At 27.8% G+C, this 18,478-nt stretch overlaps 2 protein-coding genes across 2 annotated transcripts in view; both read left to right on the forward strand.

Annotated features, from left to right (window-relative positions):
* Positions 1 to 1,534: 1,534 nt before the first annotated feature.
* Positions 1,535 to 9,649, forward strand: LOC117177141. Its single transcript, XM_033367640.1, has 3 exons — positions 1,535 to 1,712; positions 3,307 to 3,503; positions 9,486 to 9,649. The coding sequence occupies exons 1-2, from the start codon at positions 1,596 to 1,598 to the stop codon at positions 3,499 to 3,501; spliced, it is 312 nt and encodes a 103-aa protein (XP_033223531.1). The 5' UTR covers positions 1,535 to 1,595; the 3' UTR covers positions 3,502 to 3,503; positions 9,486 to 9,649.
* A 5,909-nt stretch (positions 9,650 to 15,558) lies between these two features.
* Positions 15,559 to 18,478, forward strand: part of LOC117176892 (trissin receptor-like) — a 145,846-nt gene continuing 142,926 nt past the window's right edge. Inside the window, exon 1 of the mRNA XM_033367264.1 lies at positions 15,559 to 16,195. Coding sequence (XP_033223155.1) covers positions 16,173 to 16,195 — 23 coding nt within the window. The 5' untranslated portion in view covers positions 15,559 to 16,172. The remainder of the gene's footprint in view (positions 16,196 to 18,478) is intronic.

The following is an 18,478-nucleotide window of genomic DNA, read 5'->3' on the forward strand; positions in this document are numbered from 1 at the left end:
CCATCTTTGACACACGTTTTCTAGGTCCTAAAAGAAAGGACGAGTTCGTTAACCAGCCATTTTTGATAAAAATTCAAAAAGTGAGCGCATTTTGAAAAGTTTTGAGACCACTTTTTCTGAATTTGAAAATTCTATGTACAGATATTTATAGTATTGAAAAGAACAAACAATTTATCCTGATGACGTTAAGAATCACTTCTTGATAGGACGCATACTTTTTGTTGTATTCGTGAAAAATAACGTTGCAAAAAGTGAAATAAAAAAAATGTGTGGAAAAACGACGAAAAATAGAGAAAAAAATCCAACAAAACATGTTTACAAATGTCTGTCGGAAATCGAGCGCGCAGCGCGAGTGTCACGATGAGAATGTGTACCTCAAAGCCAACAGAGCTTTGAGAAACTTAATCTTTGACTATACTTAATTAAGTAGACAATTCAGAATATGAAGACGCAGATAAATACTGCCATCTAAGAGAGATCTTTTTGATAAAGTTTTTTTAAGCATTCCAAATGCAAAGAATAAATATCCGAGCGCGAAGCGCGAGGTGTAATTATGTTCGAGCGCGAAGGGCGAGATTCAACCGTCGCGCGCCCTAGGCGTAGTTTAAAGTTTTGAACAAATTGATTGCTTTTGGTTAAAGATGCATCTTTTTAGCTGCACATTTATTTCTTTGTTTAAAAATGTATCTACTTTCTTGAAAATTCGTTCTTTTTTTGGATGAATTCGACTGTCGCTGATGTAAAATGAAAATATTTTTAGTTGAAACACCAGCTATTACATTTTTCGTTGAAAATTGATTTTTTGTTGTATCCAATGCAACTACTTGTTTAAAAGCTGATCGATATCGTAAAAATTAATTTTTTTATTTGGAGATTCATCTCTTTATTTGAAAATTGAACTACTTTGTTTTTTCATTTTTTTTGCTTAACAAAATCGTTTCTTTTAATTGAAAATTCATATATTTTGTGGATAATTCGATTTTATTTCGTAAAAATTTTATCTGCTTAGTCAAAAATTCATCGTTTCATATTTGAAAATAGAATTATTAATTTACTGGATAAATAGTCTGGAAGAAGTCGATAAAATAAGGTCTTTCCTTAGCAATGCTAATTTCTTGTTTCCCATACGTTAAATTAAGAAATTTTACATCTCGAAATTCTTTACATACTTTACTGGAAATATTAAAAAGTCAAAGCACCGATTTTTTCTTTTGACCTGTAAAGTCTGACTTACTCAGTGAGGAAGGAAATTGTCCCGAAACATTGCTCGAACCCAGGTCGCTGATCAATCTGTAGCAATCACCCCAGATGAAGAGATTCGCAAAGTCATAATACCAGGCGTCTTATAATGTTTCACTTTAAATCTTTTTTTTTAATTCCGTTAACTCATTTCCTAGCAAAAGAAATGACTGTATCTGCAGTAGATACATGAACTCAAAGTAAAATTTGAATTAAAAATCGTGAACATGGCTACTGATAGATAACATTTTGACAAGGGAGGTTTCGACTTTAGCGCTCGTCAAATGTTTTTATGCCAGAAATACCGATTTTAAGATAACCAAACTATCAACAGAACAAGTATTTTATTTCTGAAAATGGCAACTAAGTATAATTTACGTTGTAATCGAAGCATAAGTGAAAAAATGATGAAAAAGGACTTCATTTACGACATCCGACGACCTATCCCTACGCCAATAGTTGAAAAACCAATTGTAAGTTTTTTGTGAAATTTTAAGAGTTTTTTCTATAAACTTCACTTTATACAGGAACATTGAAAAAGTAATCCCCCAAAGGTAGCGTTCACATATTACGTAATATTATTTTCGACCTCCTTTCTCCCTCATGTATCAGGCTGTACAATCTTTTAGACCCCCCTGCCACACACGTCGACGTTACTTACAATTTTGAATATCATATTTAAAACATAATATACGTTTGATAAATAAAAACGGGTTCTTGGGATGAAGTATTGTCTATAAATAAATAAAACAATATTTTAATGTAATAATAAATGGTTTTTCAGTATTTCTTATCCATACAATGTAAATAATGTAAGTACTAATTGAAATTTACCATTATCAGTTTTGTTTTTAAATGTATATGAGTATAATTTTTATAAGATTCTCATGAAAATTAAAAACACGATTTTTTAATATTTCAAATGCGTCAAGAAATATATAATAAATTTTCGGAAATGTAAAAAAAATTGCATTATAATCTTCTAATTTTTCCCAAGCATTTTAAGAATATTTGTTTATAATTTTGAAACCTTCCGAAATTCTTTTAAAGCTCGCAAAGTTTATTCTTGAAATCTCTTAAAAATCTAAATTTCTAAAAATCTTCTAGCTTAAAATTCTGTTTAAATCTCTTCAATTCTACTAAATATTTCTTGAATTTACTTCAATTTAAAATTAAAAAAAAACTGTATTCTGAATTGAAACATTTTACATTAAAATCTTGTACACTCAGCATAAAATCAGCATAAACTTTAAAGAAACAAATTGTGAAACCAAAAAATGTTTCTGATGAAATAAGTAAAAATGTTTTGTGATCTGTTTTACATTTTTTCGTAGAATTCATTACAAAAAAAATTATTTAAAATGTTCTCATGAACTGTTTTTCATTCTCTTGAATGAAAATTCTGAAAAATTAAAAAACTGATCTAAAGTCTTCCAGATTCTTTCTCAACACATTTTAATATTTTCAAAACTGAAAATTATTCTTTTAAAATAAAACTTAAATCATTTGAAAATTTTCCAAAAATCTTTAAACAAATTCAATCTCCTCAAATCTTTCATAATTATTAAAAAGCTGGTAACTTTCCTTCAAATTCTTCAAAATAAGTTTTTGCCCATAATTTAATCTTTCTTGTACCTTTAAAAATGTATGCAAGTTTACAAATCATATTTTGGTACGGAAATGTTGAGAAAAGAATTATTTTCTATTATATTCACTATCAATTATGTTCAGAAAGATTTAAAAATAAATTTTATGATAAATTACAATTTCTTTATTCAGAAATTTCTATATACAAAGTTCTATATACATAACAGACCGTAACGAAACAAAGTTACATGCTACATATGAACATGTTGCATGTTAAATGTGAACGATCCCCAAAAAAGTTTATCCTGAAGAAAAACATATTTTTTGAAAAGCTGTCTTTGCATATAAGTCGAATTTTAATTATTGCTTATATTCAACAACTAAAACATATATTTGCTAGAAGAGTCCTCCAATAAAAAATTGTGATTATAATTTATTCATTACTAAATTGATAAGATTTTTTTGTAAAATAATTTTCAGGTCTCGCTAGAGCGTATTTTGGATTTTGAGTGTAATTATTGTCACGAACCAATTGCGACTCTGCACTCATTATCAACTCACGTCAAGTGTCACTGCGCAAATTATTGCAAAGTTTGTTTTTGGATATTGAAGCCCAATGAAACCATGGAAGAACACATGAAACAGTTCCATTTTTCAGAATCGACGATATTTTAAAGGTCATTATTCAAATATCTAATAAGACTCAGTATATTAACAATTTGTTCTGAAATTTATTTTTATCTGACGCCAGAAAACATTTAAAAAAAAAGTAACGCTCGGATGTCATGAATTTTATATACTAGAGTGGGCCGAAAAAACTCAAAATGATTAGATTCATTAGCAATAGAACTGAAAAGTCTCTTTTTGCCACTACAAACAAATACATTGTTTTAATTTCTTGTCATTATTAGTATTTAATAATGTTATTAATAATTATTATTCAAATATTATATTTCAAAAAATGAAAAATGCACTTTTGTTAATTTATACCCATGGTACAAATTTTCAATTGATTATTATCCACTGTAGGTTGCATTATTCACCGTAGGGAGGTTTCCCCTATTATACTCCGAAGAAAAACTTATTTTTTTACTTTTTTCCGTCTAAAAGTATTTAATTTCATAAACTCAAAAAACAAAAAATATAATTTTTCCATTAAAGAAAAGTAAAAAAACGCAAAATTTGTAAGTTATCAATCGTTTTGCTCAATTATGAGAATTTTTCGTTTTTAAATTCGTTCGTAATTCCAAAAAAAAAAAAAACTTTTTATTGCTATTACCAATGAATCAAATCATTTTTAATTTTTTCGGCCCACCCTACTATATACCTTATTGCTATAAAAATTTCGAAAAATTATTTCACCCTTGTTCTACAAACAAAATTAAAGTCCCAGGAATCAAATGTTCTCCGAATTTTCCAAGCCCTCAATGGTATGGTTAGGTATACGAAGCACTATATAGCATTCCTGGATGAAGTGGCAAACATTCACGGAAAATTGCGCATGTTACTGTAAGAGGCGTTTGCTTCTAAATGGAAAAAAGTTTTTTATTTGGAAGAAAACTTTATTATTACTTTTTTATATCCGATTGAATAAATAGTGTTTGCTAAAAGAACACCTTTTATTAATGCATGTACTATAGAATTCATATGATCCCGATTGAACCGTAACTAATTAGGCAGGTTGGACGCAGGTCAGGAAAACCCTGAAAAGCAGGGAAAAGTCAGGAAACTTTGTTGTTCCAGGGATAGTCAGGGATTTACAAAAAAATTTCAAAAGTCAGGGAATTTCTGTAAAAAACAGTTTAATTATCTCAAGAATAATTAGGGCTCCCATAAACTCTCTTTTAGTCACTCTTTAGTCAATATATTAACCCATGGGTTAACCACTATTGAATTTATTAATTTTATTGAATTCATATGAAATTTTTTAAGGTATTTTAAAAGATTCCTAATAACATTTTTAACAGATTTTAATAATTTGAAGGGATTTCAAAGGATTTTTATGCATATTTTTAAATTTTAAGGAATTTTCAATAGCTTTAAAAAGTTTAAACAGGTTTCGAAATATTTCAAAGAATTTGAAATATTTTTGAATTTGAAATATTTTCGGTTATTTTGAGAAATTTCGAAGAACTATAAATTATTTCAAGGACTTTTGAATAGATTTTGATCATTTGAACCGAAAATGGGAAAAAATGGGTTTTAAAAGTTCCGATGAATTTGAAGAGCTCTACAAATTTTAAATCGATTTTCGAATATTTCAAAGGATTTGAAATATTTTAGGGCATTTTGAGAGAAATATTTTAGGGCATTTTCTATAATTTTAAATTATTTCAAGGATGTTTCAATACATTTCAATATTTTGAAGGAATTCCAAAGAATTTGAATGATTTTCGGGTATGCACGAAATTCTGAGGAATTGTCAAAAGCTTCAAAAAGTTTCAAGGAATTTAAAAATATTGCATAGGATTTTCAATTTTTTGGGTATTTTAAAAGATGTCGAAAAATTATCGGGTATTTTCAAAGATTTCAAAGAATTTTGAATATATTTTAATAATTTGAAGGGAAACAATAGGGTTTTTAAAATTCGAGAGTATTGATAAAAGTTCCAAAGGATTTCCAAAGATTTCGAAAGATTTGAAATATTTTCCGGTATTTCAAAAGATTTTGCACGATTTTAGGGTATTTTAAGAGATTTTAAGGAATTCTGTATACATTTCAATATTTTTTAAGGGATTCAAAGAAATTTTGAAGATTTAAAAGTATTTTTAAGGAATCTAAGAAATTTTTAAGAGCTCTAAGGAGTTTCAAAGGATTTGAAATATTTTCATTTATTTTAAAGGATTTCGAAGAATTTTCGGGCATTTAAATATTTCAACAAATTTCGAATAGATTTAAATAGTTTGAGGGGATTCCAAAAGATCTGACATATTTTCGAGCATTTTCAAAAATTCCAATGAATTTTCAAGAGCTTTAAAAAGTTTCAAGGGATTTCAAAAGATTTCAAAAGATCTGAAATATTTTCAGTTTATTAACAAAATTTCGAAGATTTTCAGCGTATATTAAGATATTTCAAAACATTTTTGGTTATATTAAAAGATTTAAAGGAATTTTTAATATATTTTAATAATTTGAGGAGATTCTAAAAGATTTTAAAGATTTTCGAGTATTTTTTTAAATTTTCAATGAATTTTCAAGAGCTTTAAAAAGTTTCGATAGATTACAACCAATTTTAAAGGTAATTGAAATATTGAATCTATAAAATAGTAGAATATTTTAAAAGATTCCAAGGGATTTTAAACAATTTTCTGAGGATAACAATTATTTTAAGGGATTTAAAGAACTTTCAAGTTATTTGAATCAATTCTCTAGTATTTCTGGATATATCATTAGATCTTATCTAATTTTAGGGGATTTTATAATATTAATGGACTTCAAAGAATTTATTCACAATAATTGTGGGAATTCATAGGATTTAAAATATTTTCAAACCTGTTTTCAAAGATTTTAAACAATTTAAATAATTTAAAGGGCTTTGGGTTGAAATATCTCAGGGTATTTTAAAATGTTAAGAAATTAAACAAATTTCAAAGAATTTACAAGGATTTTAATGGCCTTTAAGCAATTTGAAAAAATGTCAGGTGTTTGTAAATATTTTCCTAAAATTTCTGAATATATGGTACGAAATTAGACTAGCTTTAAGATTTTAAAATATTTTAAAAAATTCCAAAAGTATTTTTAAAAATATTACAGGATTTCAGAACTTTCTGTCAGATTTCATCTAATTTTACGCGATTGAACACGAAAATTTATTATTAAAAAATAGAAGGGATTCTGCAGGGTTTCAAAGATTTGGAAAGATTTTCAAAAATGTCTTTTGCAGTTCATTTCAATTTTTAATTATCTAAATTTGTATGATCTGAATTCAAACTCACTGAATTCAGTAGATTTTTTATTGCATTTTTTTTATTCTCCTTGCATTTTTATGAATTTCATAAATTTCTTTTTATTTTCCTTAAATTCCTCTAAATCACTCAAATTTTCCTGAAATCAGTGGATTTTTTTTCATTCATTTGAATTCTTTTGAATATTAGCAACTTTTGTTCATCTTCTCGGTTTAACAAGGTCACCTTTTCTAAATAAATTATAGACTGTGTCTAAATTGATTTATATTTTTTACTAGATACTCTACATTCAAAATTTAACAAGATTAGAATTTTTGCCTCAAAACAATATTGGTTAGAAAAAATGAAAAATTAGTCCGGGAAAATCAGGAAATTTGTGTAATTACATTTTTTGGTTACCCTACGTAATTAGTTATATTTTTATACTGATAATATTTATTTGAATCATCGAAAAATTTGCTTTTCTTCAAGAGGTTATTGAATTTAGAGAATTTTTTCCAAGTCAGTGAACCTATCATGAAACGTACATTTATTAATTTTCATATGTATAATAAACGCTGAGGGGGAAACAACTCTTACAAATCCAATGCCGCAGAGGTGGATTACAGCGGGGATTACTGGAATTACTTCGGATTTTAAGGATAATTTTTATTACTTTCGATTACAAGTGGATTACTTCGGGTTTCAAGTGGATTACGAATTATGAATTATCTAGCATGACAAATGGATTACCTACCATTAAACAAGATGGCTCGAATTACATGTGAATTATCCAGTATTACACCGAATTACAAAGGGATTAATTAAAATTGAAAGTGAATTATCTAGCATTACTAGTTGATCACCTAGGATAACACTATATTCCTCGGATTACAAGGGAATCGCAATCGGACTTTTTTGAATTACAAAAGAATTGCCATGGATTACAAGCAAGTGGATTGTCTGGGATTACAAGTGCTTGCATGTGATACATGTTTATTACCTGTGGATTAATTACTATTACAAGTGGATTAACCTAGATTACTTGGATAAAAATCAATTAAGGCGGGCCACAAGTGGATTTTCTGGAATTAAAAGTGGATTAATTGGAAAAACAGATAGATTATCTAAGATAACCTGGGATTATAAAGAAAATATCTGGGAATACATTACCTGCGATTTTATTACCTGCACTTTACTTACGATTAAAATAGATTATGTGGATTACTCAGGATTACATAGGATTACCAAAAATTACATGGGTTACAAGTAAATTACGGTGAATTAAAAGTGGATTACCTAGAATAACATGTGAATTAACTAAAAATACTAGTGCATTGCCAAAGGTTACAAATGGATTACAGGTAGATTACCTAGTATAACAAGTGGATTGCCTGAGATTACAAGTGTAGTATACGTTAATTACATATAATTACAATTACATTACCTGAGATTACAAATAAATTATAACTAGATTACCGGGAATTACGAGTGAATAACCGCAGATTACTCCACATTACAAATTACTCAGGATTACTCAGGATTAAAAGTGAATTATCTAGAATTATAATTGGACCTCTATGAGTACAAGTTGATTGCATAGAATTACAAATAGATTACGTAGGATGAAAAATGTATTACAGCTGAATTACCTAGGATTGTGAGTAGATTACGTTGGATTACTCAAAATTACAAGTAGATTACCTAGGATTACACTGGATTTCTCGGATTGCAATTGGATAACTTAATATGACCCTGGATTTGACGGATTATAAGTAGGTTACCTGGAATTGCACTGTATTTCTCAGATGAAAGGTGGATTAAAACGCCAAATACTTATGATGCATGAAGACTATCTAGGATTATAAGTGGATTGCTATATATTATTGGGATTAAGAATAGATTGCAAGAATATTACTTTGAATTGAGCTGCGTTACAAATGGATTGCCGTGGATTACAAGTGGATGAACTGGAATGATAGAGGAATTAACTAGGACTGCAAGTGTATTACCGGGGATTACAAGTGGATTGAATGTGAATAAAAGTTCATTACCTTCGATTACATTGTATTACCCTAAATTGATTGGATTACAAGTGGATTACTTGTGATTAAAAGCAAATCTCAGCTGGACTGGTTACACGCAGATAACAAGCGGATTATCTAGGAATATTTTCGAATGAAAGTGTATTACTTTGGATCATATTGGATTACAATTGGAACACCTACGGTTAAAAGTATATTATTCAGAGTTACAACTGTATTATACGGGATAAAAAATGCATTACCTAGGATTGCACGTAAATGAATTGGATAATCAAGATTGCAAGTGGATTGTCAAAGATTAAAAGTGGATTATGATGGATTAAAATTAGATTACCTGAGATTGCAGGTGGACTGCAGGCGGATTACCTAAGATTAAGCGTAAATTACAGATAACATATCTAGGATCACAATTGGATTTTCTAAGATTACGATTTGATTATCTTGGATTACAATTAGGTTACCTGGGTTACAGGTGAATTGCAGACGGATTACCTGAGATTAGGGATAAATTACAGGTACCATACCTAGGATTACAAGTGGTTACGGGTTACGGGTAAATTACAGCGGTCCAGCGGATTACAACTCAAACCCCCTCGATAAAAACTCACAGCTAAAATTGTCATGAATAGAATATTTTCTGCCGCAAAACATAAAACTGCGTTTTCTGGCGTCACATAAACGAATCGGTGATCATCATTCTGGATTTAAAAATTATATATGTTCTTTATAGATAGCCGATGCTCCCCCCAAAGTGGTTTCCATAAAACCTGTGGAAGTTATGATATGAAATCCAGTTTCACATGCACAGCAGCTCATATGGATCCAGCACCTGTCAATTTCTTTGATGTTTGAATCATATTTAAATGAAATGCATTTTGAAATGGGAAATTTATTTAATAAATGTAGGTGAACTCAGTTTAGAAGACTATCGTTATTCCGACGATCATTAAATCTTGTCTTGATATGGAAAGGAAAAAACGTGAGCGAGAAGAAAAACTTATTTTTATAAGAATTGTATGTGAGTACATGTTTCATACCTGTGGATTACTTATGATTACAATTGGATATTCTACATACACTAGCTCCTATAGAAACCGGCTCGATTTTGTAATTCCTAGAACTTCTAGTTCACGCAGTTTTTCAGGGGGCAGAGGGAGAGGCGGTTGCGACTCTCGCCTCAAAATGCCTCGGAAGAGCCGCAGTGCGCGAGTGCTCAGTCGAGTATATTGCGCAATATTGTGCAATTGATTGAAAACGGTGCAGATTGTTTACGTTTCGAGGTTACCGATTTAATAACAAGGCAAATGTGAGGTAACCCCCGAAACTATCATTGTATGGGCCTTGAAGTATAATTATAAGTAGATTGCCTGGAATTACAGATAGATTAGGATTAGGATTACAAGTTAGGATTACATATTAGGATATATTAGGATTACAGGTTACATGTGACTGCAAGTGAATTGTTAAATATTACAAGTAAAACATAGGATTCATAATATTAATAATATAATTTAAATCCCTACGAAGACCTAGGATTATTCTGGATTACCCAAAATTAAATGGACTACAAGTGAATCACCTAAAATTACAAGTGGATTTCTTAGAAAAACAAATGGATTACAGGTAGATAACCTAGCATAACAAGTGGATTATCTAAGATTGCAAGTGGATTGCACTTTGGACAAATAAATAAATCCAGTGTAATCCTAGTCTAGGAGATCCACTTGTAATAATCCAGTTGTACTGCATTTGTAATCCCAGGTAATCTGTTTGTAATCCTAGCTAATTCTAGGCCATCCACATGCAATCCGACGTATTTCTTTAATAATCCATTTAATTTCGTTTAATCCAGTGTAAGACTAGGATTTTGTAGGGATTTGAATTATATTAATAATATTATTAAACAAATGTTTTACTTGTACTCTTTTCTAATCAACTTGTAATCACATGCAATGTGTAATCTCAGGATCCACCTGTAGTACTAGAAAATCCACTTTTAATCCGCGATAATCTATTTTTGATCCAAGTAATCAATGTTAATTCACTTGTAGTAAGAAGTAATTCACAGGTAATAGGCACGTATTCACATGCAATCCATTCATAATCCCAAAATCCCGTTTATATTTAATCTTTGATCGTGCACCGCTAATATTTATATAATATCCAGTTTGCGGCAAGTAATACAAAAATGACGTAACATGCAATAATATGAATATCAAATAATATCAAACTTGATATCACCAGCTTAATGATCTGTTCCATAAGGGTAGTGAGTGGCTGGGGGTAAATTGATACTGTTATGTAATACCTTTAAAAAATAAGGCCTATAGAAATCTATGTATCCAGAATTATAGTATTTTGTTAACAAAAAAGATTGTTATAATGTTATAAAGACTTCAGTATCGGTATGATTACATTATTATTTATATATTTTTTAATTATTCCGTAGAAATCCATTTATGGAAACCAAGACGTTTTAAAATGATAGAAATTACTACAACTAACAAATTTATTAAAGCAATTTTATGTGGAACGACAACTTGGCGACAGATTATACAATAAGTCATAGTATCTAAAACCTTTAATGAAGAATTTTAATCTTCCAAATTTTTGTTAAAAATTGAAAGTTAAATAATTTCATAAAAGATTGATGAAAATTGTATAATTTCATTTAATTAGAAATAACAGAATTTTTTAATTGTAAGTTAAAAATTAGAAAGTCTTCATATTTGAATATTTACCACTGAAATTTCTACAATTTTGAAGAATTACAACTGTAAATTTTTAAGCTTCTAATCGCTTTTAATGGAAATTTATTTAACTTTTAAGACTTATTTTTCAAAGGTATGTAATTTTTAATGTTTTTCAGATTATGCAGTTCAAATTTAAAGATTTACAATGAAAAATTATCCAATTTTTAAGATTAAAAAATAAAGATTGTTCAATTTTAAAGATGGGCAAATAATTTTTTTTTACTTGGATGTGTTTGAAGATCGACAGTCAAGACGTTTTAATTCTGAATGTTCAAATCTAAAGAAATTTCAAATGTAAATCATCAAAATTACGGAATGTTTAATTGTAAAACTTAAAACTAGCGTCAATTTGAATTTTGCAAATATATTTTAAAGGTATGTATAATTTAAAACATTTACAATTAAAAATTATTTAATTTTAATGACGCAATTTAAAATGATTCAATTTATAAGATTCACAATTATTAAAGATTTGGAATATTAAATACGTTACACTATTTAATTTTTAACGTTGTTCAGGAAAATATAATTCAATTTTGAAGATCCATAATGAAAACGTCTTCAATCTTGAAGATTTTAATTTAAAAAATTAAAAACTCTTTAATTTTAAATATATTTACAATCCAAGGTTCTACAATTTTGAAAAGATACAATTGAAAATTCTTCAATTTCGAATAAAAAGTTATTTGATTTTGAAGATTTATATTTTTAAGTTGACCTTAAGTTACGTAGGTTGATGAAAGATTTGGTTAAAAATTCAACTATTTTTTTGAAAATTTAAATATTTTGTTGAAAATTTATCCTTTTTGGTCGAAACTGTAACTGTTTTGTTAAAAATTCATATTTTGGTATTTATATTCCCCGAAAATATTTTGTTTTGTTTGAAAATAAAACTTGTTTTCTATTTGTCTTTCTGCTTTAAAAATGTATTTCTCGTAGTAAAAATTTAATCTTATCGGGTTAAAAATACAACTGGATCGTTGAAAATAAGTCTGCATTTGTTAAGAATTTGCTTTTTAAAAAGTAATGTATTGAAGTGAAAATGTAGCTATTTCAATTGAAGATTTATTTTACTTGAAAATTAATCTAGTTGATTGAAAGTTTCACTACTTTATCAGAAACTTATTTTTGGGGTTATATATTTTTTAAACTGAAAATGTAACTTTTTCATTTTTCATTGGATTTTTATCTTTTTTAGTTGATAATTCGTCTTTTTTCGTAAAAAACTAATCTTCTTTGTAAAAATTTCTTCTTTTTTTGGTTAAAAGTGCAACTTTTTGGTTGAAAATAAATCTGTTTTGGTAGATAATTCAATTGTTTTGTTGGAATGTCGCCTGTTTTAGTCGAAATCAATTATTTTTTTATTTTGAATTAAAAGCGGTTTTTGATTGAAATGTCATCTATTACATTTTTCATCCCTCCCTTGGAAAGTCTACTATTAGATTTTTGGTCCAGAATTCGTCCCATCAGATTACAGATTATACTATTGGCTTGAAGTTTCAAATAATTTCTTGAATATATATCTGAGGATATATCTCTGAGGATATATCTACTGGTTTGAAAATATTAATATTTCTTCGAAAATTCATTTCTTTGGCTTAAAATCCATGTTTTCAACTACAAATTTAGCTTTCTCGTTTCTGGGTAAAAACAGATCATTTTTAGTTTAAAATGCAAATCTTTGGCGAAAATTTAACTTTTTTTTAAAAAAAAGTTTAATTGTTTTGTAGAAAATTCGTCTTGGTGGCTATAAAATTGGACAATTTTTTACAAAATTCGCCATTTTGGGTTAAAATTTCTTTTTGTATATATCTGATATTTTTCAGTTAAAAATAGAATTGTTGTTTAAGAATTGATTTGATTTGATTGAGGATTCAACTAAGTAGTTGAGATTTGAAATTTTTGTTGAAAATTATTTTTTTTCCAAGGTTAATTATTGTAGTTGAAAATTTAATTATTTTGATAAAAATTCAACTGTTTTTGTGAAAACTTAACTATTTTGCTGAATTTTTGGTGTGTTTTAAATTTAATATTTTCAAATAAAAATGTAACTATTTCATCATTGGTTAAAAAATTATTGTTTCTAAGTGGAAAATTTAATCATTTGGTTGAAAATGTATGTATTTTATTGTAAATTCATATTTTCTGATAGAAAAAAAATCTTCTGGGTTGAATGCTTAATTACTTGGTCGAAAGCTGAACTGATTTAAAAAAATCCATTTCATTAGTTGAAAATCCATCTCTTTGGTTGAATATTGAACTAATTCTTTGATCATTAGCTTTTTTTAGGTTAATTGTTTTCTAGAAAATTCGCCTTTTTTGTTTCGAAATTCATCTCTTTTTGTATAAATGTTATCAGTTTTGTTTAAAAAAGAAACTGTTGGTTAAAAATTAATCTGTTTTGGTTCAGGATTCAAAGTATCTAGTCGCAAAATCGTATTTTTTCGCTAAATTAGACTGTTTTTTATTTAAAATTAAAATCTTTTTTTGATTGAAATATCAACTATATTATATTTTTTAAAATTTACGAAATTTAAATTAGACCAAAATCCAAATTAAAAATCCTATTTAACGTCCAATAATCAAATTGATGCAAAATCCTGTTAAAGAAAACAAGAATCCAACGACCAAATTTGGACCACAATGAATAAACGAAAACCAAAAAAACCCTATTGTAATCTGAAAAAAAAATTTTAATAAAATAAAATTTTCGGAAAAAAATAAAAAAGAGGAAAGAAAAATGAGATTTCAGATTACAATAGGGTTTTTTTTTGGTTTTCGTTTATTCGTTGTGGTCCAAATTTGGTCGTTGGATTCTTGTTTTGTTTAACAGGATTTTGCATTATATTTTTCGTTAAAAATTAATATTTGGTGATTGGAAATTCAACTAATTGGTTGAAACTTGAACTTCTTTGTTAAACAATAATTTGTTGTAAAAGATTCGCCATTTTAGCTGTATATTGAACTATTTTGTTAAAAATTAAATTGTTTTGTTTAACATTATTCTTTTTTGAGTCTATAAAATTGGCCCTTTTGGATTTAAAATTCAACTAGTTTCTAAAAAATTCATTGTTTTGGCTTGAAACTTCAACTATTTGTTGGAAAATTTATATTTGTAGGTTGAAAATTGAACTACTTGGTTGAAAATTCAGTGATTGTGGTTAAAAGTTCAATTATTTACTTATAATCGTTTGGTTGAAAACTGACTAATTGGTTGAAAATTCCTTTTTTTTGGTTGAAGATTCATAATTTTAGTTAAACATGCATCTGATTGGTTGAAAATGTAACCATATTGTTAGAAATTCGTTCTTTTTTTTAAATTAATTCTTTTAACTCAAAATGTAACTTTTCCATTTTTGTTTGAAATTTAATAATTTTCAGTTAAAAATTCGTCTATTTAGCAGAAAACTAATCTTCTTGTTTAAAATTTTGCCTGTTTTTTGTTAAAAATGCAACTGGTTGTTTGAACATTGACTACTTTGTTAAGAATTCATTTCTTTTTTGGTGGAAAAGTTAGATTTCCAGGTTGAAAATTTAACGGTTTTATAGAAATGTCGTCTTTTTAGTTGAAAATAAATCTGTTATGGTTGCAGATTCAGCATTTTAGTTTAAAATTCTTCTGTGGTTGAAAGATATCTCTGATAATATTGGAAAAAATTATATAAATGGGGGGGGGGGGGCATTCTATCATGACTTGTTAAATGGTGTGAGGGGCAAAAAAGGGGCATATATATAAATATATATAAATTGAATTTTCAACAGAAAATAGGAAATATTACATAAACAATGTAAAAAATATATTAGGAAAGTGTACTAAAATGATGAAATATATGCGTGATGGATCAATTAGTTGAATTTTTAAAGCGCAAAATATAAGGTGAAAATTATCTATAACAATGGAAAGGATGAAATGCAGCGCGCGTGCGCCAAATCAAAAAACCTAAACGTATGAATGGGAACCGTTTTTGTCTTCAGTGTCGCGGCACACGGCACACGGCGAGCGTCGAGGTGGATATTGTTGCTCCCGAATATAAATGAAAAAACAACATTTCTTAAATAGTTACAATCACCCAATAATGCCGGAACATTCACTTTTTTAAAAAAGGGGTTCGTTAACTTATAAAAAAATATTATTTTCCTCCGTATTGTTTAAAGCTGCAGTCTGCATTGAAAATACATTTTTAATCGAGAAAAACTTGTGCAAACTATTGACTGTAAAAATTATAATTTTCTTATCTCTTATTACTATGCGAGTTCATATGTTTACCGAGAAAAAGTGTTTCTCTAAATAATTCAGAAATTTATACAAGAAGGAATTACGAATTATTAGAAATTATTAGATTTAATCGTTGCTCGTGCAGAACCGCAAGTAATAAAAAAATGACGTAAGATGCTACAACATCAAACTTGATATCGCCTGCGTTAAAACAATTGTGATTGTAAGTTCAACAGTGATTTTTGATATCATAAGTGCGGAGTATGAGTTCGAGAAATGTTATGGAGAAGATCAACAGAACAGAAAAAATTGTTCTTCAAATCTTATACGAGATTAAAAAAGGTCCTATGAAGCGAAAACTAAAAGAAACAGAAAGAAATGTTCCAATTTAATATTCGTAATTTGACCTAAAAAATGTGACGGAAAACGAAGTGTCAAACGATGCAAAATGGAAAGTGATGGTAATCTCAGGTAGGAACTTTTTCACGTGCTGATCAAAGTTATTATATTTCTAATGGAAAAAGCTCATTCTCTACACAATTTTTAATTTTTGGTATTTTATGCAATTTATATGCATATTCGTCAGACATATGCAATTTGTTTTATTATTGAATTGTGATATTCTGCATAAACTATTATTTAAGGAGAATAGATAAAAAAGTGATACGATTTTTTTAAATTATAATTTTTTCCGAAAATAATTAACTTTTAAGTAAAAGGATTATATTCGCGGGGTTTCACTCTTCTGTTTGAAAAACAGAACGAAACTTATTTTATAAAAAAGGATATATTTTACATGTAAAAAATGATCTATTTGCAATTTCGTATGGAATCTGACTGGAAGCTATTTTATTATTTGTCGTGAGTTAAAAAGAAGAAAAAGTCCTTGATCCTGCAGTACTTTCTTCAAGCTTCCTCTATACTGTTTTGTATTCCTTGTCAAATGGTTTATTCAATGCACTGATTCTTTTATCAGCTCATAGCAGCACTCATCCTTGTGTCGTCTCTGATGATAAAGAAATTGTTATTGAACACGTAATTTCAATGATGTTTGACTCAAACTATCTCAATTTGATAGTATGCATATTTTATGCTTTTCTTGTTAAATGAAGTATTGTCACGATTGCACCATACTTGAAGGAATCAGGTTGAGACCATTTCAAATCCTGTCTGGAAATCTTCGAATTGTCAAGATTAATTTTTAGTCAGGCAACTTTTTCAAGAGGCTGCTTAATTTCTGATTAAATTGCAATGTAAAATTGAATAGCAATATTCCTTTATTTGTAAAAGTAGGCTTATATTACTGTACTTAACTTTTTTTTGGTAAATTCGTTTTTTTTAAATTAAAGTTTCTGACTGAAAATGTAATCATTCTATTTTTGGTTGAACATTAATCGTTCTTAGTTCAAAATGTAAGAATCTGGTTAAAATTTTGTGTGTGTTGAAATTCGATCTTTTTAGTATAAAATTCATCCACTTGGTTAAAAATTGATCTTTTTGCTTGAAAATTTATAATGGAAGATTACAATTCTTAATTTTTTGGTTGGAATATTGATAATATATTTTTCGTTCAGAATATATCTTTTTTTAAACGTAAGTTTGTATCGTTGAAGATTCATAACTTCATTTGAAAATTCATTTGTTTAGTCAAACTGAAAATCAAACTGAACATGTAAATTCAATTTTTTGGTTGGCAAATTATCTCTTGTAATCGAAAATTCGTCTTAATTGGTAGAAAATTAATCTTCTTGTTTGAAAATTGAGTTTTGCTTGAAAAATCAATAGTTTTTTAAATTTATTTCTCTGTTTTGACTGAAAAATCTTTGTTGCTAAAAAATTCAACTCTTCTTGAATTCGACTGTTTTTATTTAACATTTTAAATATTTTGTTGTTGAAATATCAATGAATACATTTTTCGTTCAGAAATGATCTTTTTGGAATTAAATTTTGATTACTTGGTTGAATGTTTAACTAAATTGTAAAAATAAATTTTTTGGCTTTGAAGATTCCTAATTTTAATTAAAGATTCATTTGTTTGCTCGAAAAATGAGCTTTTTTGCGAAAATTCGGTTTTTCTATGACTTTTTTATTAGAAATTAATCTTCTTATTTAAAAATTCGTCTTTTTCGTTTAAAATTCAACTATTCCAGTTCAAAATTCATTCATTTTACTTAAAAATGCATCACTTTGTTGGAAAACGAGACAATTTTTTGTAGAAATTTTTTTTTCTATAGGAAGTTATTTTGTTTAACTGGAAATGTTACTATTCGAATTGAATATTTCATCATTTTAGTTGAAAATTCATCTTTTTGGTTCAACTTAAATTTTTTAAAATGATAATCAAGCTATTCAATTTTTGGTTGACAATTTATCTTTTTAAGTTCTCATCAGAGAAGGTATGAGATTTGTGTAATATTTGACCTCCTTAGTTTTTGTCAAATCTCCACGTTTTGAGACCCCCTGAATCCGAAAAACAGGTTTTTACGAATGTGTCTGTCTATCGGTCGGTATGTCTTCTGTTTTCACATTAACTTTTGAAAAAATTAATCTATTAGATTAGCCTTCGGTACAATCGTTTAGTGACCTAAAATGAAGGTCAAGTTCGTTATCCAGTCATTTTAGATAAAAATGCAAAAAGGGGGCACATTTTGAATATTTTCGAGACAACTTTTTACAAATTTAAAAAATTCTCTGTACGTTTATTCATAGTATGCAAAAGTCGAACAATTTATTTCAATGACTTTTTTCATAAAA

This window comes from Belonocnema kinseyi, chromosome 7, assembly GCF_010883055.1.
Source record: "Belonocnema kinseyi isolate 2016_QV_RU_SX_M_011 chromosome 7, B_treatae_v1, whole genome shotgun sequence".
Classification (NCBI taxonomy): domain Eukaryota; kingdom Metazoa; phylum Arthropoda; class Insecta; order Hymenoptera; family Cynipidae; genus Belonocnema; species Belonocnema kinseyi.

Bases quoted from the DNA above. Each gene is read 5' to 3' on its own strand.
- LOC117177141 (XM_033367640.1), top strand. From the start codon at position 1,596: ATGGCAACTAAGTATAATTTACGTTGTAATCGAAGCATAAGTGAAAAA. The intron at 1,713-3,306 runs GTAAGTTTTTTG...AATAATTTTCAG, and splicing joins CAATAGTTGAAAAACCAATT to GTCTCGCTAGAGCGTATTTT.